This window comes from Carassius carassius, chromosome 19 (assembly GCF_963082965.1).
Source record: "Carassius carassius chromosome 19, fCarCar2.1, whole genome shotgun sequence".
NCBI classification, from domain to species: domain Eukaryota; kingdom Metazoa; phylum Chordata; class Actinopteri; order Cypriniformes; family Cyprinidae; genus Carassius; species Carassius carassius.
The window spans coordinates 28,934,932-28,957,452 of record NC_081773.1 but is presented as its reverse complement, the minus strand read 5'-3'; the positions used below and the strand labels follow the sequence as shown (position 1 = coordinate 28,957,452).

The 22,521-nt window shown below is 33.7% G+C and overlaps 2 protein-coding genes across 9 annotated transcripts in view; one reads left to right on the top strand and one right to left on the bottom strand.

Annotated features, from left to right (window-relative positions):
• The window catches only part of LOC132095525 (beta-1,3-galactosyltransferase 1-like), a 185,502-nt gene extending 178,797 nt beyond the window's left edge, over positions 1-6,705 (top strand). For all 8 annotated transcript variants that reach the window (XM_059500606.1, XM_059500610.1, XM_059500608.1 and 5 more), the window contains 2 exons: positions 1,484-1,514; positions 4,883-6,705. In XM_059500606.1, coding sequence (XP_059356589.1) covers positions 5,096-6,091 — 996 coding nt within the window. In that variant the 5' untranslated portion in view covers positions 1,484-1,514; positions 4,883-5,095 and the 3' untranslated portion in view covers positions 6,092-6,705. The remainder of the gene's footprint in view (positions 1-1,483; positions 1,515-4,882) is intronic.
• Positions 6,706-8,514: 1,809 nt separating this feature from the next.
• The window catches only part of LOC132095524 (STE20/SPS1-related proline-alanine-rich protein kinase-like), a 59,309-nt gene continuing 45,302 nt past the window's right edge, over positions 8,515-22,521 (bottom strand). The window contains exons 15-18 of the mRNA XM_059500605.1: positions 18,760-18,812; positions 17,144-17,212; positions 15,830-15,894; positions 8,515-9,819 (exon numbers count right to left, since the gene is read on the bottom strand). Of these exons, the coding sequence (XP_059356588.1) occupies positions 9,745-9,819; positions 15,830-15,894; positions 17,144-17,212; positions 18,760-18,812 (262 nt within the window). The 3' untranslated portion in view covers positions 8,515-9,744. The remainder of the gene's footprint in view (positions 9,820-15,829; positions 15,895-17,143; positions 17,213-18,759; positions 18,813-22,521) is intronic.

Sequence of the window (22,521 nt, the reverse complement as noted above, 5' to 3'; positions counted from 1 at the left end):
TTTTCATTCAAGTTTTTCAACTTCAAGTGTATTTGTCTAGTGCTTTTTACGATACAAATTGCATGCAAAGCAACTTTACTGAAAATTAAGTTTCTACAATATTTATTAGTAGCTTATCAGTGATAATGACTGTCAGTTTATGTGCATATGTCAGAAATTTACTGAAAAATCAATTGAAGACCTAGTCAAACAGATGATGAACACTTATAAAAGGAATTATTTTATTATAATACTCTAATAACGTTAAAATGTCCAGTTTTCTTATTATTAGAACGCTATTTAAAGGTTACTAAAATTTATTTTACAACATTCTACAAACGTCATTTTCACCCCAAATATAACATTTGTTATAATACTCATTTTATTCTTAATAACGTTTTCACTCAACATGGAGGATGTTTAAGAAGCAATAACATTACAAGGATGTTCGAAGAATGTTGATCTCCGAACGTTCTCTCAACGTTATATAAAATATTGAGGACGTACATCAAATATTAATAACGTTATAAGAATGTTCCATAAACATTACTTTAATAATACTTTGTCCTAACATTTGAAAAAAGCATGAGTGAAAGTTGTGAGAACGTTCTGTTGTCTAGGTAGCTCCTTCAGTGTCAGTCTATGGGATTTTCTCGTCTGACAGGTGAAAATCCAGCAGCTTAGAAAGCACTAGCGCACCTCTCCTCAACAGAGATGTGATTTGAGAACTCATTCATGTGAGTTAAACTGTAAAGAGTAATACTTTATGTTAGGGATTTTTTTCAAGTATGAGTTATAATGATAGCGATTGCTTAGCAAATAGCACTAATTAAAATGAATTCTTGCAAAAAAAAACAAAACCAAAAAAAAATCACTATTAATATCCCCTTTAGACCTGTAGCATTCCCAAAAATCAATACTTGGACACATTCGGTGTGTTCAAAGATCAGCTCCTGCTGCACATGCTTCATCACTGCCAGCTCTGTTTAAAGCTGAGCGGCTGCCGTATGTAACTTCTCTATTCAGTCTCCTTCATGAGCTGCTGTCATGATGCTTTCTCATCACAGAGCTTCAGAGCAGAGTTTAAGTGTGTTAACTAAAACAAAAGGTTACTGCACTGATTGAGAAAGTCAGATTGTTTTGAGACGTGTCCAAAATGGAGACATCTCCAGAAAACCAAAGAAGCCAGGACTTTGCGCTGTTGATCTAATGTGTTTTTAGCGCGATCGGGGCTAGTTGTCACACTGTTGTTGCAGGGAATTTTTGTCAAGTGGAAGTCTGTATTCTCGGTTTTATGTTAATGTTTGAGCAAGCTGTCTAGTATATATTATTTGTGACAGGCTTTACATTTAAATGTTTTTATATTATATTATTATATCCTTTATAAATTATTTAAATTTCAATGTTATTCTATACAGATCTTATCGATGGTTTTTGTACTTGGGTGTTTTTTTTTTATGATATTTTGTGCTTCATAATTGTTTTCATGTTTTTTGCCCTCTAGATGATTCATCCTTCATCTGTATACTATTATGGTGAGTAAAAGCATGTATAATTTATATGATAAACTACTGTGTCTGTGTGTGTGTATATATATATATATATATATATATATATATATATATGATTGTTATTATTTGTTGTTATCAAATGTTAATAATTGAAAATGTATATTTCGGATTTTAAAATGCTATTTAAATGCTTTTTAATAAAATATTTATTTATGTTCTCTTTGTCTAGATGCGGCATCTTCCAGCTATATAGTATAATGATAAATGGTGAGTAAAAGAAAGAAAGAAAAAAAAACTGTGTGTATATACATATACACACACACAGGTGCTGGTCATATAATTAGGATATGATCAAAGTTTATTTATTTCACTAATTCCATTCAAAAAGTGAAACTTGTATATTATATTAATTACACACTGACTGATCCATTTCAAATGTTTATTTCTTTTAATTTTTATGATTATAACTGACAACTAAGGAAAATCCCAAATTCAGTATCTCAGAAAATCTGAATATAGTGAAAAGGTTAAATATTGAAGACACCTGGTGCCACACTCTAATCAGCTAATTAACTCAAAACACCTGCAAAGGCCTTTAAATGGTCTCTCAGTCTAGTTCTGTAGGCTACACAATCATGGGGAAGACTGCTGACTTGACAGTTATCCAAAAGACGACCATTGACACCTTGCACAAGGAGGGCAAGACACAAAAGGTCATTGCAAAAGATGCTGGCTGTTCACAGAGCTCTGTGTCCAAGCACATTAATAGAGAGGTGAAGGGAAGGAGAAGATGTGGTAGAAAAAAGTGTACAAGCAATAGGGATAACCGCACTCTGGAGAGGATTGTGAAACAAAACCCATTCAAAAATGTGGGGGAGATTCACAAAGAGTGGACTGCAGCTGGAGTCAGTGCTTCAAGAACCACTACGCACAGACGTTTGCAAGACATGGGTTTCAGCTGTCGCATTCCTTGTGTCAAGCCACTCTTGAACAACAGACAGCCCCAGAAGCGTCTCGCTTAAAAAAAAAAAAAAAAAAAAGGACTGGACTGCTGCTGAGTGGTCCAATGTTATGTTCTCTGATGAAAATAAATTTTGCATTACCTTTGGATATCAGGGTCCCAAAGTCTGGAGGAAGAGAGGAGAGGCACACAATCCACGTTGCTTGAGGTCCAGTGTAAAGTTTCTATAGTCAGTGATGGTTTGGGGTGCCATGTCATCTGCTGGTGTTGGTCCACTGTGTTTTCTGAGGTCCAAGGTCAACACAGCCGTATACCAGGAAGTTTTAGAGCACTTCATGCTTCCTTCTGTTGACCAACTTTATGGAGATGCAGATTTAATTTTCCAACAGGACTTTGCCCCTGCACACAGTGCCAAAGCTTCCAGTACCTGGTTTAAGGACCATGGTATCCCTGTTCTTAATTGGCCAGCAAACTCACCTGACCTTAACACCATAGAAAATCTATGGGGTATTGTGAAGAGGAAGATGTGATATGCCAGACCCAAGAATACAGAAGAGCTGAAGGCCACTATCAGAGCAACCTGGGCTCTCATTACACCTGAGCAGTGCCACAGACTGATCGACTCCATGCCACGCCGCATTGATGCAGTAATTCAGGTGAAAGGAGCCCCAACTAAGTGTTGAGTGCTGTACATGCTCATACTTTTCATGTTCATACTTTTCAGTTAGACAAGATTTCTAAAAATCCTTTCTTTGTATTGGTCTTAAGTTATATTCAAATTTTCTGAGATACTGAATTTGGGATTTTCCTTAGTTGTCAGTTATAATCATCAAAATTAAAAGAAATAAACATTTTAAATTTATCAGTCTGTTTGTAATGAATGAATATAATACACAAGTTTCACTTTTTGAATGGAATTAGTGAAATAAATCAACCTTTTGATGATTTTCTAATTATATGACCAGCACCTGTGTACTATGCACACACACACTTTTTGGTAATAACTATATGTATATATATGTTTGTGTGTGTGTGTGTGTATACTTTTATATTTCCTTTTTTCTATAATATTACTTTAAAAAAAATGGTTCACTTTATATTTATTTTTAGTAAACTTGCATGTGCCTTGCACAACAAAATATTTATTTACCCGTTCAGACTTTCAGTAGATTGCGAACAACAAATTAGCTATGCATAAAGAAGCGAATAATTCAGACAGTTACATTTTGTTTGGATTATATTACAATAAATGTATTTCTTTGTAAAGTGTCCCTGTTATATTTTCTCACTTCCATAAATGTGCTGATTGGTGATCTTCCCCACTGAGAAGAAGATTCAGCCAGAAAGCCGCTATTTGCAGACACAGCTTCCTTATCAAAAGTCTAAACAGCTGAAAACTTCAGAGCAAGAATCACACAGCGCTCTCATTTCCATACAGGCAACACGACAGATGACTGCTGCTTTCAAACACATGCACATTCTCCACCTCATATTCTTTAATTCATTCAAAACTTCAAACAATTTCCAGCAATGGCAGTCGATAAGAATCAGAATAGTTAGCTAACTGTCTATTCAAATATTTAGGTAGGCTTGTTCCTCATGTTTGGTTGCATTCTTTCTTTTCCTTATAAAGGGATAGTTGAGGCAAAAGTTAAAATACTATCTTTTATTTACTTTATTTACAACATGAAGTGAGTTTGGAATGAATTCCAGAGTGAATAAATAATGACTGAATTTTAATTGCTGTCAAGTTTCTGAAAAAACAAGTATAAATAGTCCATGTCTCTTGCATTTCAGGGCACGTGAAGTCATATTTTAGTCACACTCTTGCAAACCGTTTCATCTCAAATTTTCCAACTTGTTGATTTTAAAAAACAAGGCACAACCGACAATACCATTGTTATTTCCTGCACTGGTCTATTTAGAGATTTTGGGCAGACTAGATGAAAGAAAACAATAAAAATACACATTTAAGTTTTAATTTTATTATTTTGTTTTTTATTTGTTTTTCACTTACATGTCATGCACCAAACTTACAGCTTACAGTTCTATTCATATCTTTTTTTCTTCTTAAAACAAAGCAGTTAAAAATAGCATTTTATTCATTAGACGTTATTTTTTTTCTGACTGCTGACTATTCTCAAATAATGAAGTGATAGAAGAGAAATAAATCTGTGTATAAACCTTTAGCTCTAATACTGTACGTGAACAAAATTAAACAATAATTGTGAACCTGACTTTATTCAATACTTAGATTTCTTTCTGGAGATTTATGCAAATTACTGCATATACAATGAATGCATTATAAGCATCTTCCAGATGCATATATGTAACTGAATAATTCTAGCTTTCATATAATGAGGTCCTTCAGTTGAAGAACCCATTTGTCAGTTGGCCTCTAGTTGAAACCAACTGCTGTTTTGTTTTTCAGATTTCAGTGGAACATGCGGAAGAGTGTCAGGGAGCATTTGAAACCCTGCTACAAAATCCCACTGATTTCATATGAAGAGAAGACAGCTCTGACAGCTGACGTCAGGCTGCAAACAAATGCCGTTTTGTTCTGCATTTCTGCCTGAGGTACTATCACTAATGGCTGCAAGACCATTCGAGATCTACAGCTCCAAGTGCACGTAAATGCATCACAATGCCTTCAAAAGTGTCATGCCTCTACGTGTTGACGGTCGTTTGCTGGGCCAGCGCTCTGTGGTATTTAAGTATATCCCGTCCCACGTCATCCTATGTGAGCCAACTGTCCGTCCCAGCACGTAAAACAGCGAAAGCGCTCAAGAGCAACGCCACCACAACCTTTGGTAACATCCGGACGCGTCCGCTGAACCCCCATGCCTTCGATTTCATCATCAACGAGCCCAAGAAATGTGAAACGAACGTGCCCTTCCTTGTCATCCTTATCACGACCACACACAAAGAGTTCAATGCCCGCCAAGCCATCAGGGAAACTTGGGGCGACGAAAGCACCTTCAGCGACCTCCGCATCATTACGCTCTTTCTTCTGGGACGCAGCACGGACTCAGTGCTCAACCAAATGGTGGAGCAAGAGAGCGAGATCTTTCACGACATCGTAGTCGAGGACTTCATCGACTCGTACCACAATCTCACTCTCAAAACGCTGATGGGAATGCGCTGGGTGGCCACTTTCTGCAACCAAGCCAAGTACGTGATGAAAACGGACAGCGATATCTTCGTGAACATGGACAACTTGGTGTATAAACTCTTGAAGCCGGCCACCAAACCTCGACGGAGGTACTTCACGGGATACGTCATCAACGGCGGACCCATTCGGGACATGCGCAGCAAGTGGTACATGTCCAGAGACCTTTACCCCGAAAGCAAATACCCGCCATTTTGCTCCGGCACTGGGTACGTGTTCTCAGCAGATGTTGCAGAGCTCATCTACAAGACGTCCTTGCACACCAGACTCTTGCATCTGGAGGACGTTTATGTCGGGGTGTGTTTGAGGAAGCTGGCCATTCACCCATATCAGAACAGTGGATTCAATCACTGGAAAATGGCCTACAGTCTTTGCAGGTACCGTCGAGTCATTACCGTACACCAGATCTCCCCTGAGGAGATGCATCGTATCTGGAATGACATGACCAGCAAGAAGCATCTCAAGTGTTAGTGGGAGCTGCCCGAGGATGTGTATTTGTGCCCTTTTTTAAATCCCCATGGCGCACAGATAGGACACAGAGCCTTGGGACAAACTGTAGTTCTTTCTTAGAAACACTAGCTTCCTTCTGGGGCATGTCAACGATTTCGAAACACGCCAAGCCCATCGTTTGAGCTCGTTGAGAACCGGTTGGGAAATGTGCAATTCGTGTTTAATATTATAACTGTGCCAGTCTGTCTAAAACTAGTGAAGGAGTTTCTTTTGGTTCAGATGCACAGCGTTCAGTTTTCTTTGCACATTATTCTGGTTGTACAAACGAAAGTACCATTGCTTTGTTTACTGTATGTGGAAGCGCCTGCATTATTTGTTAACACGTTCAGAAACCTCTTTTCTTGAAAAAAATAATGGCGATGTATAGCTCCTTATTTATAAGTATAAAATTATTTTCTTACTCCTAGAAGTTGAACATCATTGCTTCAGAACAGCTAATGTTTGTAGTTATACTGTAAATCTGTATATCTAAATTCATTAACGCTTGGTATCGGGTGTCATTTAGTGAGTATTTACTGTACATGGTAAACCTGTAAAAAATGCTGTGTAAGGAACGCAGTGTAAACGTGGAATATAATGAAGGTGTGAAACATGAAAAAAAAAATCACTTTCAAGTTTTTTTTCTTTTTCTTCTTCTCTGGAATTTGATTTCATAGAGGCCAAAATGTGATTCATATATGTTTCTTTTGTTGTCTGGAGTAATTGAGGGGACGCGTGACATTAAACTGTGAAAACAAAAATGCATATATTATTCCCCATGGGTACTATTGTATTATACTGTGTATTTTTACATGAAAATATATAACGGCGTGTATTTTTTTTTTTTTTTTCTGAAGAGTTGATCTTTTTATTTGTATGTTTAGCTCATTTATGTTCAAGATTCTAAAGGGATAATAAAATAATTTACTCAGCAAAGCAAAAGCAAAGATATTTATAATGTTAAAAAAGGTTTCAAATAAATGCTGTTATTTTTAACTCTATTCATCAAATAATCCTGTAGAATTCATCAATGTAGCAAATTAACATATTCGAATGATTTCTAAAGGATCATGTGACACTGAAGATGACGGTGCTGAAAATTCAGCGTTGCATGGCAGGAATAAAATAATATTTAAAATATATTCACATAGAAAATGGTTATTATAAATTGTAATAATATTTCACAATATTGCTGTTTTTAATTGTATTTTTCATCAAATAAATGCAGCCTTGGTGAGCATCAGAGACGTTTTTTTTAAAAACGTACCAACCCCATATTTAATGTACAGTAATGTGTAATAAAACCCCTTTAACCAAACGTAAAAGAGAGAGAGAGAGAGAGAGAGAGAGAGAAAAAACGCAGCAGCTATATGATAATAGACAGTGATGTTCACTTGGCAGACTGGTCAGGCAGCTCGAGACGTGCCAAACTCCGTCAGCACCCGTGACAAATAAAGACAGTCTTTGCCATTGTTGTTGTACGTGTCACAATGGAGCCAGTACTTCACAGAAACCCATTTTCAATCAGGATTGGGTGTCTATTATGGGATGCCTTCCAGGAGGCTGTTGTCAGGGAGGGATTAAAAGCAATCAGCATCCTGGGTGAATACAGTGTCAGAAAATGGCACTTAACTTGAATAGTGGCACACTTTGGTGTCCCATTACCTTAAAACGTGGCTTTGGCCAGTCCAAGCTCTGAGGTCTGATCCAGCAATTAAAATCGCACAACATCTTGACATACCTGACATTAATTTCATTATATAGCCTATTTTATAAAAGTATGCAATTTTTAACAACCAAAAACAGCAAAATGATATGATGTCCCACATTTACATACATGTCTAGCTATAAGGCTAAAAAGATAAATATAAGATAAACATATATTAGGATGCACATATATTGATGCACTTGCTTTGCAATAGCTTAAAAAGTTGATATTTTAGGCTACTATAGAAAAATGCAATTAAAATCAAGTTAAATATTTCTGAAAAACAATAAAAAAAATTCTTAAACAAGTACAACTATTTAGTCATTTCATGCATAGTATGCACTAATAAATAACATAATAATAATAATAAAATATCACATCAAAATCAGTTTTGCTTAATTTTATATCTCCAGCAAAATCATTTCAGATATTTGATAAATTCCCCATCCCACTAGTTCAAGTGCTCACATAAATGGCCTACATCTCACAAAAATCTGATCATTTTTCTCCCCATTTCATGAGGAGACTATTAGATACTAAAACACTGTAATGAAATCTCTTTTTGAGGGTTTGCCTGTGGTAAATTATAGCAATTACTGTATAAAAAAGAATGCACACAGAGGCAGGCAAAAGATAATATCATAATCAGATTATACAGCTAAGATCCCTTTTCTTCCAAAACACAGCCATGCTCCGGTTCAATAGTAGCAGTTCTGTTTTATTTGTTGTACCTTCGCAGAAAGTTTATATCTTTGCTGATTACAGAAAGGATGAATAGTAGGGAGGGAACACGCATGGTACATAGTCAACACAATTCAACTTAATAATAATAAATTATTTCGTATTTATTTACATTTGGGCTGAGGACAGAATCATTTAATTCAAGCTACTTTACTGGTTTTGGACACACAGATGGCTTTTCTATCATTCAGTAGTAGACCTTTGGTTTCCTTTACGAAATACTTCACGTTCACTGATAGACAGATGCATTCTGGGCTCAAAAACAAACAGAGTGCTGTAAAAATGACGGGTAACCATCGCTCGTCTTGTGCATACGATACATCAGGATTAAGGTGTGTGTTGTGATAGCGATTAGATTGTTTGTCAGCTTTAACGGGTTAAACGTGGATATTTAGGGTGTAAGCATCACAGGTGCATGAAATCAAAGTGCATCAGCTGTTAACTTCAACGCCAGCCACCGACCGCTGGAATAATATGAGCGAATCTGCCCGACGACCTACTGTAACCTACGTTTCTTAGGCACAGATTAAACAAAAACAAGGCACCTCTAGCATCGAAGCATCAACACTGTCCCGAAAAAAGAAAGCAGTACGTTTGCACATGGCAGCATTCGGTTCTCTGTTCTTGTACTCTATGAGCTGGAACTAAAACAACTAAATATTCCCATATTTTAGACAGGTCTATGTACAATACAGTTCAAATGCGTCAACATCCAGAATGAAAATGTGCCTTTTACATTCAGAGGGAGACGTCTCCACTTCAGTTTTGTGGTCTACGATCTGCACTACTCTTCTGTGAAATAAAAGGCTTTTGAAAAATAATAATAACAATATGGTAAGAGCTAAGAGGTTACACAATAACAATCATAATTATAATAATAATTTAAAAAATAATAAATTAGTTTCACTAGCCATTGCCTCCTGAGATAATGAGCTCCTGCTTTGAATTCTGGGAATTCAGCTTTTGGTGAAAGGCATACAGCATCTGGGAACGAGTGTGGCGAGTGTGTGTTTGAATAAGAGTGCTGTGATTGACTGAACAGGTGCAAACATTCACGGAGGAGTGCAGGTGATTCGGGAGGAAACAGAAACCTGAATGTGAGCAGGAGGTGGGAGTTTTGAATGTGGTAGCAGCATTCACTCTCTCCGTCCTCCTGCTCTCCCTCTGCTGTGGTAATGAGATGCTATCAGGCGACGCTCAACTGGGCGAAGCCAATCAACTTCACCTCATCTGGGATCTCTGTGATGTCACAACCAGACGCCTGGAGACACAAACACAAAGAAACAGATGCATGTTAAGCAAGTAAGAATTACTAAATACTATCAAATAATAACTAAATGATATTAGAATATGTGGCATAATTCAAATTAAACCAGGCAATAATTTTACTTTTTGTAGATAAATAAAATAAGGCATTAATAAAAAAAAAATTATAATGTGGCATAATGGAGATTACCACATGCAACAATTTAACTATAAAATAAAATAAAATGCTATAAAATGTGGCATAATGAAGATTACAACATGTAAAAAAAAAACATATATATATATATATATATATATATATAAACAATTATATATATATATATATATATATATACTATACAGTACAGACCAAAAGTTTGGACACACCTTCTCATTCAAAGAGTTTTCTTTATTTTCATGACTATGAAAGCATCAAAACTATGAATTAACACATGTGGAATTATATACATAACAAGAAAGTGTGAAACAACTGAAAATATGTCATATTCTAGGTTCTTCAAAGTAGCCACCTTTTGCTTTGATTACTGCTTTGCACACTCTTGGCATTCTCTTGATGAGCTTCAAGAGGTAGTCACCTGAAATGGTCTTCCAACAGTCTTGAAGGAGTTCCCCGAGAGATGCTTAGCACTTGTTGGCCCTTTTGTCTTCTGTCTGCAGTTCCAGCTCACCCCTAAACCATCTCGATTGGGTTCAGGTCCGGTGACTGTGGAGGCCAGGTCATCTGGTGCAGCACCCCATCACTCTCCTTCTTGGTCAAATAGCCCTTGATGCCTTCAGTGTGACTCTACAATTTTTATAGTCATGAAAATAAAGAAAACTCTTTGAATGAGAGGTGTGTCCAAACTTTTGGTCTGTACTGTATATATATATATATATATATATATATATAATATTAAAATGTAATCAAAAATATATATTACAATATTATAAATACATAATCATAGGCATAATCTAGATTACCAAAGGCAAAAAAAAAAAATCTTGGTTATCACAAGACACTTAAACACACACACAAAAAATGTAACATATTGGGATTGAGACTAGCTCTCTGTTGTCCGTTTTCATAGGCTGAATAGCAATAGCTCTGGTTATATATATATATATTATTCATTCAGCTGCTTTAAGAACAATAATAGCTTTGCATGTGTGCTTTTAAACCTTCCAGAATGTGGGAACACACCACTTACATCTCAAGTGCATACTATAAATAAAATAACTAATGAATGAATAACTGAATGAATAAATGAATGGTAAATGGTAATGCACATTATCTGAATAGAGTTTAACTTGCATTGTATCTGGATAATTCTACTTACATTTTACATAAAAATAATAATAATAATAATTTGAATAATTAAAAAAAAAGAAAAAAAAAGAATGAACAAACCCACTCAAGGTTCTTGGTAATCAACATAATGCCACAGATTCTTTCAATAGTGTTTCACTTGCACTGAACAGGATAATTCCTCTATTCCCTATACTTGACATTTTGACTTCATTTGCAAAAACTAATATCTAAGAGACTTCAAAAAGGGAGGTTGAGGGATGAAAGGCAGAAGAAAACATGAAAAAGCAATGAAATGGTGGTCCGTCTTTGACAAGTGTCTGATGACGGAGCAGTGCTGGGCAGAGAGCAGATCATCTTATCACAGGTGACACCAGCCCGAGTGTCTGGAGGAAATCGATCGCTTTCTCTGGAGGAGACACAGAAAGTATCAGCCGCTCAGGGTCAGGCGACTGATCTTAGACAGAGGTGTGTGTGTGTATTTATGTGTTGGTCAGCATCTACTCTCTCTGAAAAACACTGCAGTGAAATAAGGGCTTGAGTTCACGCTCCTGCTAAATAAGAAGGACTGTGACCCATAGAAAGGTCTCACCATAAAACTCCTGGCAGACGTAACTCACATTTCTCCAGGGTGAAGCATGAATTACTCACAGAGGAAGGAAGGACTACTTCTATCACTCTGTGTGTGTATGTGTGTGTGTGTGTTTGAGCACTAACACATGCACTCTGATGGACATATTGTAGACATTGGTAAAATAAAAGTGATATGTGGAATATTTATAAGCAGACAGCTATGCCCACTGTGTCTGTCTTGTGCTCCTCCCGTCACAATATATATAACATTTTAAATTTCAATTTATGAATAATTTATTTATTTTACACACACACAATTAAAAAAATAAAAAATAAACTTTTTAATTTAAAATAAAAAATTCAATGATTAAATTCAACATTTTTTTTTATTAAATTATTTTTATTGTATTACAATTAATTAAATAAAAAAAAGAAATATATATATATATATATATATATATATATATATATTACAGTTAAACATTTTATTTAAAACAAAAAAAAAATATGAAAATAAAGTTATAAATAAATTAAATGTAAATGTCCATTACATTAAAACCATATATCGAAACATACAATAAAAAGCTTTTCATTTAAAACTAAAAATCTAACTAAAATTAATAATATGATAAAAATTTTAAATATAATTAATTAAAAAATATATTTTATTTAAAATACATTTTCCTTTTTTTAGTGGAGTTACTTCTTATCTAAAAACAATAAATCATCTGCTGTACTCTGTGCCTAACTATGCCCTTCAGCTGTGATTATACTGAAAATACAGTCTCTTGCACCTAACAGCTGAAGTGAGCTATTAGCATGCTCATGTTATGAGAAAACAACAACTTTGGTGCGACTAAAATCACTAATTTAGATATCAAACTAATAATTTATTCTTTTTTGCTTTTGGAGAAACAAGACCAACTTTTATTTGCATGACACAACATCACTTTAACAAGCCCTTGCAATGCACCATCTCCATTGAAATCAATGTATTTCCAGCGTTCAGCGTCAGCTCTAATGCAAATAAACTGCTACGCTCAAGCCACAGAGCCTGCACGTGTGCACACAGCAACCACAAACATAAGTCTTCTTCACGGTTCAATATCCAAGCAGCCTAATTGTCTGAGTTGCACACAGTGTAGTCAGGAGTGACATTAGTAAATGAGATCATAGGACCGGGCCGCCTGAGAAATTCCCCACACACACCACGCTGCCGTCTACGTTCCTGTAACACGTGCATATTTCTCAGAGTTGTTTTCTAATCATGATGTGAAGTTCTCTCCAGGGACGCTCAAGCTGGAATTAAACAATAAAACTCCACACTTCCTAATGCACTTTTCGAAACACTCCAGGTGCGAGTGAGAAATGCATTCTGGGAGCTCTGTGGAGGGTCGGAGGGTGAAGTTAAGTGTAAGAGCTGGCAGATGCTGTAGAAATAGCTCTCAGAATGATCCGACTGCTAACACGCAGATGTTGTTTACGGCTAACTCGCGTCTCCATCGAACGCAGTGATTAAACGTCCACCGGGACCTGCCCTCAACACTTAGTGTTGTCTAGGAATAGTTCGTCTAAGAATGGAAATGTTGTCATCATTTACTCACCATCATGAGTTGTTTTAAACACATACACACAGCTCTTTAAAATACAACAACTGCTATTTATTGATTTTTTTTACACTGGATTTCAATTTGAACATGAAACTGGAATGATGCAACATAAGAAAACTTACATTGTTGTCCTTTTTCTAACAACAAGGTGGACAATATCATGGTAAATACAAACAAAAACCAAAGAAACTTTCATTGTTTGCATTTGCATTTTCTTTCTTCTAGTTTTAATAGATAATTAGGTAAACTGTTATATATACTGTTATACTGTTATATGGATCATAAACTGTTGATCTAATGATCATTATATAAATATAACATATATATATATATATATATATAATTAACAGTCATGAACACTGCAACAAAAGAGCTAAGTGAAACGCTAAGTGAAAATCATAAAAAAATTATGATTTCTTTTTTTTATTAAAATAGTTAACATTAACATTTATATTCAACTAGTCGCTAAATGGACATTTCTCATTTTAATTTCAAGTACTAAAATAATTAAAACAAATAAATAAATTAGTAAAAACTATAGAAAATAGAAAAATAAAATACAAATCAAAATTTTAACAAAATCTGTAATAGATAATCTTATTTATTTATTTTCATAAACTTGTATATCATATGATGGCATCTTAGCTTTGTTATAAAAAAAAAAAAACTTTTAAAGAATAAAGTTACAAATACAAGAGTTTAGTCTCGAATACAGACTATATTAAGAGTTTTGGAATGAAAAGTAAAATTTGCAGCATTATGATTATTTCTTCATTCTTGAAATTTCATGACTTAATTCTTATAAAAGGCCTTATTATTATTATTATCAAACAATACGACTGCTCTTTCATAGTTACAACTTTATTGTAAAAAATGATCAACAAAATGTATTTATTCAAATATTGTGATATAAACATTTGCTTCCATTATGAACTGTATGTTGTATGTACATTCTTACCTTATTACACAGGAATTATGGAACAACTTAAGTGCTAGTAAATATTGACAGAATTTCTATCTTTGGGTGAACTTTATCTTTAACTCCACTATGACGGACCTCACATTACAGGAAACACACCTCTCCACACATGATCTCACCAGAAGATTCATGAGAACAGTGCAAAGCGCTATCCTGTCCAATATAACAGCATTCACTTAAAGTCAGCACTATGTGTGTCTAATCCTCCACACAGATACTCCTACAGGATCCTGCGCTCTAATGTGTTCTCTTCTTCATCTATATGCATTTAACGGGAACCCTCGATGACATTTTAATTCGGGTATTCGTGTATCTGCCAGAATATCCCAGTTCTGTCATTTTTTAAAACGCATTAAAAGGCATCATTAAACACTCTCTTAATAATCTCTCAGATTTGAGTGTTCAGTGCTGTGTGTTCAGAGTAATCAATAAGGAATTATGTAATGAAAATTCATTATGCTGTCAAAGACGTGATTTCAGCAAATAATAAATGAATGGCTGTGTGAGACCTGGGGGACGCACGCTCTGCATATTCAATGCACAATCAGTCAAATAAACAGCATCACATAAAAAAGCAAGCTGCTTTTGGTTTCTGAAAAATAAAAGGCCATGTCTATTCCAGTTTTTCATAATTGGATAAAAAAAACATTTGGAATGGCTCAATTACACTGGACAAGTTTACTACAAACTACAAGTTTATTATAATGAACTACAACTAAAACCATTAAAAAATATTTGCACTACTTGAAATAAATGTTACTGAGATTAAATAAAATATGAAAAAATACTTACTTTATTTTGGCAAGTTGGTTTATTAAATTAACTAAAACTGAAAGATAAAAAAAAATCTAGAAATATAAAAATATAAATAATTAAATTTAAAATGAAAATACAAACAGACAATTCAAAAATAAAAATTAATAAAAAAAGAATAGTAAAATCTAGTTATTCATACAGAAATTGTGTTTTTAAAAAGCCTCTGCTATATTGAGTACGAAATAAGAATAAGTAATATTTCCTTGAAAAAACTATAAATGTATACAAATTTATTTTTATTTCAGGTAGTTGCCAACTTGATTTAAAGTACTTGATAAATGAATTAATTAGTTAAACAACAACAACAAAAATGAGTAAAAACTGCATACATACATACATATATATGTATATATATATATATATATATATATATATATATATATATATATATATGTGTGTGTGTGTGTGTGTGTGTAGCACACAACAAATTTACTAAGCTAAAATTAAAAACAATATATATGTATATATATATATAAAACTGTTGTAGTATTTTATTGATTCTAAAATAATATAAAATTCAGTTGTTCATAATTAGATTTTTTTTTTTTAAATATACAGATTGCACCCACAAAGATATTTCCACAATTTCTACCCAAATAAATACAATGTGCATAACTAGAACATGTATATGCATATTTTACAATTAATTCCCATTATTTTCCGGGCCATGACATTCCCAGGTTTTCCTGAGTCATGGGAATCCTGCAAGATTCTCTTTGACATTTAGCATCTGAATACTCACCAACTTAAAGGTCAATACTTTATAGGAAATTGGGTCTTCTACAATCTTCTGTATGTTAGCAGCCACTGGGAAAACACGTGTAGAAAGAGATACTGACATTAGGACTGAGCGATACAGCTAAACAAACGATATCTGGATATGCAGTATCTCAGCATTCATGTATTTGCTCTGAAATGGCTTGAAGCAGGGGTCTTGAACTCAAATTGCCCCGAGGGCTACTAGCCCAGTTGTGTGTAGCCGTGAATTTTAACTACAGTACATGCATTAATTGGTGCAGTTACATCATTACTGATGCATGGCCAGATCTTTTCAGAGCAGAGCGACTCATCTGTATACCTAGCATATTGCTCTCGATGTTTAGTGAACTAATGACCCTTGGAATTGTTTCCTTTTGCAATTTTCTCCTTGCAGATTTAGCCAGAATGAGCTCCATTACAAAACCAGAAGCATCACGAGCTGCCGTAATGGTCAGAAGTCATACAATTTAATACATATTCATATTTGTAATTATTATTTATATACTATTTTTTATATATAAATATTAATATTCATTAAAACATACATTTAAAAATACCTATTATATTATGTCCATCTTCAATGCAACGTAAGTCACCTTAGACAAGAGTCTGCCAAATGCATAAATGTATAAAAATATGTTTTTTGTAAATAAAAGCTTTGCATTTCAGACATACAGGTAAAATAAAGTTGCTGCACAGAGACTGTAACTGATAATACAGGGTTTCTAGAAATATGGAAATAACTTTTACTGTACCTTCTGAGCACACTGCTAAAAGCTTTTTGCTCAGTATTTTATCTGTTTTCCAAGACAAATGTCTAAAGATATTTTAATCAAAACGTTTTTTGAGAAGCAAAATTACATAAGAGGTCTGATTTTTCTAAGAATTTGATCAACCTGAAGTGAGTTTATGAACAAATCTGTGCGAATGAGCTCAAGGTAAAAATCAAGGTAATTCAAAGGAAAAACAAATTTTCATATTTCATGTTGTGAGCATAAAATATTTCGTTTTTTAAGCATTATAATCAATTTTGCTCAGCTTCTCAGAAAACAAGACTTCATATCTTAATTTTGCATGTTAAGTAAGGCATCTTGATTTTAAATTTTATATTCAACATTTCTTGCCATAACTATGAATTTTAGACTTTCTGCCCTGATTCAAGACCTTTTAAGATCTTCATTTGTGGAACAGCGAATTAAGGCTTCTTAAGACTTCTTAAGATCATTTTAAGGCCCAAAGAAATTGTTTTAGAGATGAACGAGGCAGTGCATTGGAATATAATGCACATGCAACTTACCCACAACCACATCATGACCATTGACCAGACCAGCAGAGAAGAGCTCCTGAGAAACTCCATCAGCAGTGTCTGAGGAGACAAAACACAAACAGCATGATATCACAGCAAGAAACCCGGCAGAACACAAAGTTAAAAGCATGTTCTGCCAAACCCACGCTCACAAACATCAACAAACAAGTCGCAGTGGCCTGGACTGCACTGAACACGTCAGATCTCCAGCATGTAGCAAGCATTGATAGAAAGAAAGACCAGTTTAGCTGTTTATGGTTTACAACTTCTGCCACTTTGAAATATAATCGACTGATGCACAGACAAACTTTAAATGAGTCTCTAGATAGATATATAGATAGACAGACAGACAGATAGATAGATAGGCAGAGCTCATCGTGAGTCAGAGGAGGAACTGAAGCAACGCTGCGAGATCTTTCACGCTGAGTGTCTCTTAAGGTTTCTCTATTGCTAATGCTGCCTTCAAGTCACTCCGGAAAGATCATTTTTATGAGACGCAATGAACACCGGCACAATGTCATAATTACCAGTAGGAAACTGGATTTTCTTTGAGCTCCGGATTACCGAGCTGGAGGCGTTTCGGCACAGCAGAATTAAATTGGTATTAATCATAGTCAGTTTTCAGCATTTACTTCATGAGAGTCTTCTAGGCTTCATCTACTGTATGTTAAAACCTGGAATAAAGACCTGATCATTGTCTTGATCGAACATACACTGGAGTTTGATATGATATGTAATGAAAATGACATTTTAATTTTCAATCTGGTACTATGGCAAGGATGTGCTTCCCTTTCCTTTGTTCCCTAAAATACACAATGTAATGATGATGAATACACATTTAATAATAATAATTATATATATATATATATATATATATATATATATATATATATATATAAATGTCTTTAATAAATAAATAAATAATCTTTGTAAACATTATTTTTTCAATATTTACACAAGAAAATATATATTATAAAATACTATTCATCTAGCTGGTTTACAACCGAACATGCTTGGAAAACTACATTTCCCATAATTCCAAATGATTCCAGTTTTTGTTTACATAATATATGTGTGTGTTGTGTATATTTATTATGTATATATATATATATATATATATAAATACACACTCATACAGTATATATCTGGAAAATATTTACGTGTTTACATGTATATATTTATATTCATAGAATGTATATCATATATAAATACATTTAATATATAAACACAATATATTTTTCTTAAAAATATACATGCATGTGTGAGTGTGTATATATACACATTAAAAATATACACAGTACACACATATATTATGTAAACAAAATGTTTATTTTAGATGCAATTAATCACGATTAATCACTTTGACAGCACTAATATATATACAGTACATAAAGCATGCAAACCTAATGCTCATTCATTATATTTAATTTTGTTGCACTAGCGCAAAAAAGCTTCAAAATTCAGTCAGCAAGTGAAAAAGAAACTGTGTCCATTTTATTCTGACCAAATTCACATTGTGATTATGTTTCCCGGCCTGAATTTCTCCTGAGGATTTGAAGGCAGCATAACGCTACGACTGCGGCTGATGTATGATGAGGTGCACTGACCTTGCCCTGGAGTGAATTCAAACCGTATGTCATTCAACTCCTTCCTTGAGTTCCTGAGGGAAAGATGGAGAGAGAGAGAGAGAGAGAGAGAGAGAGAGAGAGAGAGAGAGAGAGAGAGGAGATATCTGTGGTGAGAAATGGATGTCCACCTGTCCGTCTGTCTGTAAGAAAGCCAAGTGAGATCACAGCCCATCTGTGCTGTTTCACTGAGCGTGTTTGGAGAGCCTGAAGTACACACACACACACACACACGATACAAGCCTCATCTGAGTCCTGTCCTCCGAGCTCTCCAGATAATCATTTTGGAAGAAATTTTCTCCCACCCAGTAAGCAAGCAATCAGTGCCAATATCGGTATGTTTTGTAAACCAGCAGGCTTCTTTTTTAATTGCAGAGGTTTGGAGGAGAGATGGATTTAAACGAGTGTTCAGATGGGCTTTTAGGAGGAGCACTGTGTTCATTTGAGTTGGGTGTAATGAAGGAAGGCTTCGATGTACTGTAAGGTGATCTGCGGTTAAATAGCATTTCATATCACTTGTGGATCTCCCATCATTTGTTTTTGTTTTAGAAACGAATGTGGTCACTGTGTGTATGGACTTGGAATTAAATGAAAAAATAATCAATGTAACATAAAATAAATAAAAAAATAACTTTTTTTAAATAGATATTTAAAATGGCATATTTAATTAGTTTTAAAATGTAGATAAAAAAAATTAATAAAATACTTTTACATTTTAAAAATATGACATTTAACACTGCCTATTTTAATAACGTTTCAACAGGTAGTTAGCACAATTAAATAAAGACTTCTTAACATTAAAATTGTCTATTTAATTCATGTTGTTGTATAAAATACATATTTTTTAATTTTAAAATAATTTTCCATTTGAAGATTTCTATTAATTTCACATCTTAAAATTTAGCAAAAAAAAAAAAAAAAAAAAAATGTTTACATAAAAAAATGACATTTAAAACAGTCTATTTAGCTCATGTTTTAAAAACAGTTAAATAAAATATTACTGACAATTAAAACAGTCTATTTAATTATTTTTACAATGTAGTTATATACCACACATTAATACGTTTTCAATAAATTAATAAACAAATTAAAAATACATTTAAAAATAAAATAACATTATACAAATTAAAATAGTTAAAACATAAATTAAAATATTTTTAAACATAAAAATTAAATAACACTTAAAACTCTCTATTTAATTAATGTTTTAAATGTAGTTAAATAAAAAATGTAAAAAAAGGTAATAAATACTTTTTGTCAGGTGCCATTGAATAGTTTACTCAAAAACACAATTTAAACAGACTTTAACTTACGACGCAATAAATAGTGTCAAAATGTAAATATATACAAAATATAACCAAAACAATAATACTTGTTATCACTGACATCATTACTACTAAAGATGTGATGCCAAATGAAAATCTGAAAACACAAAGATTATTTCCCAAAACGGGCTGAGGCTCTTTCTGACAGTGGGGTGTAATGGCCTGATGGTTGCTGTTGTTTTCTGGAGCGAATCTTCATCATCCTCCGGCTCTGGCCTTCTCAGTAAACACACCTGGAGCGACTCTACGCTCTGCTTCTTCTCAACACTGTTTATAATAAAGCGCCCCTGTGTATTTGCTGAGATCTGAGCCAGACCTTCACTTTGTTCTCCCCGACATCAAACAGTCTGTTCTGCTTCAGCAACAAGACCTGACAACCTCATAAAAGTTACATTTGCAGAGGAAAGGCAAAGGACACAAATAATATGCACACATGCATTTAAGCAGGAGAGAAGACTGAAGTCACAGGAAGTGCACACAGCTCACAGGAAGTAGGTGTATACTCTGGGTGAAAAGTGGCATGTCAAGAACATGTCCCGGTCACATTTCATGCATTTTAAAGCCAACCTCGGCACAGTTTTTTTGGGTTGTTCTAAAAGTATGGAGCAATATTTTTAAGTAGAAAGAGAATATATATATATATATAACTTTTATGAAGTTCAGCACATAAGTTACACTTATAGTGACAGATTTGAATGTTTTTTTCAAATAAATATATAACTATCGTATAAATGTATATGTTTATTTAACCATTTATTTATTTTATATAATATATTATATATCAAGATATATCCATATTTAATAATAAAAATGTAATAAAAATATATATTAAAAAACTTAATTGTTATTATATTTATTTATTATTATTATTAATTCTTTCTTAGTAAAAAATGGTGATTTGGAAGGTAATTAGACTTTAAGATTTTAATCTACAACCAAATGAACAGTGTCATAATCTACTTAACTATATTCAAAATATAAACAAAAACAACTGTTATTAGCATTATACATATATAATATTTATCAAACAGGGTAACAATGAAATATTTTGACTATTTCTATACTATTAATATTACAGTACTTGTTAATATTTTCTATTAGTTTTTTATATAAATATATATATTCAGCTTTCAAATGTGTTCAGTTCAGTTTTAATTCTGTTATCCTCATTCTCTGTCATTTTTATTCGTTTCTGTTTAATATTTATTATTATCATATAATATTTTATATATGCAGTACTATATTTTAATTTGTTTCAGCTAGCAATAACAAAACTGCCCTCAATGTCTATAGTGGTTACAACCAAGATATATATATATATATATATATATATCTCCAGAGCTCCAGCTGTGTCCAGTTGACGTATTTAGCAGATTGACACTTGCATTAGCCTCATTTTCTCTAATACTAGATTATAATGACAGCAATCATCAGTGGTGTCGCTCTCCACCCCTCCGTCTCTCTCCCGCTCTCAAGGAGGTCACTTAACTGATCGTCAGAGGAATGGGATCTTACTCTCGACGAATATACCAACAGCAAATTTAGGAGGTTTATATAGCCAACCCCACATTATGATGCATGGTGGGTTGTCAATGGCACGGTGGACCTTGAAGACTAAAAAGGATTTTAAAAAGCTAAACCATCATGCTGGCAGTGATAAATCCGTTATGGAGCTAATAAAAAGCAGTCTGTAGGGGTGTGAAGTAATCTTTTTTGTGTATCCTTCTCCTAATCCTTGTTACACTTTTGTCATCTAATTTTAAGACTGATATTATCACATTGATATCACTCTACTGCTTTCTACCCAATACTATAGAAAAATAAATAGTATTGGTTTGTGTGTGTGAGTGTATGTGTGTGTGTTTGTACACAACACAATCTGTGTGTATTTTAAGGTTCATAAAACTTAAATCAGTATCATTATCAAATCAAATCAATATATATATAGTATATGAGGATTAAATATGCGCCTGCATTATTATTACAAATTATTTATTGATTTATAAAATGTAATTATATTAAATAAATTTACAATTTGGAAAGAATAAAATACGGGATTAGTTTCCACTGTCATGCTGATGATACTCAACTATTTATCTCAACGAGACCAGATGAAACTTCTAAATTATCTAAGCTAACAGAGTGTGTTAAAAACTTAAAAGATTGGATGACCAATCATTTTATCCTATTAAATCTGGATATTAGGTATTGGACCAAAATACGGCACACAGAATCTAGTAGACTACAGTTTGCAACTAGACGGATGTACTGTTACTTCCTCTACAGTAAAAAAAAATTTGGGGGTTATATTAGACAGCAATTTGTCTTTTGAAAATCATATTAACCATGTTACAAAAACTGCATTCTTCCATCTTAGAAACATTGCCAAGCTACGAAACATGTTATCTGTTTCTGATGC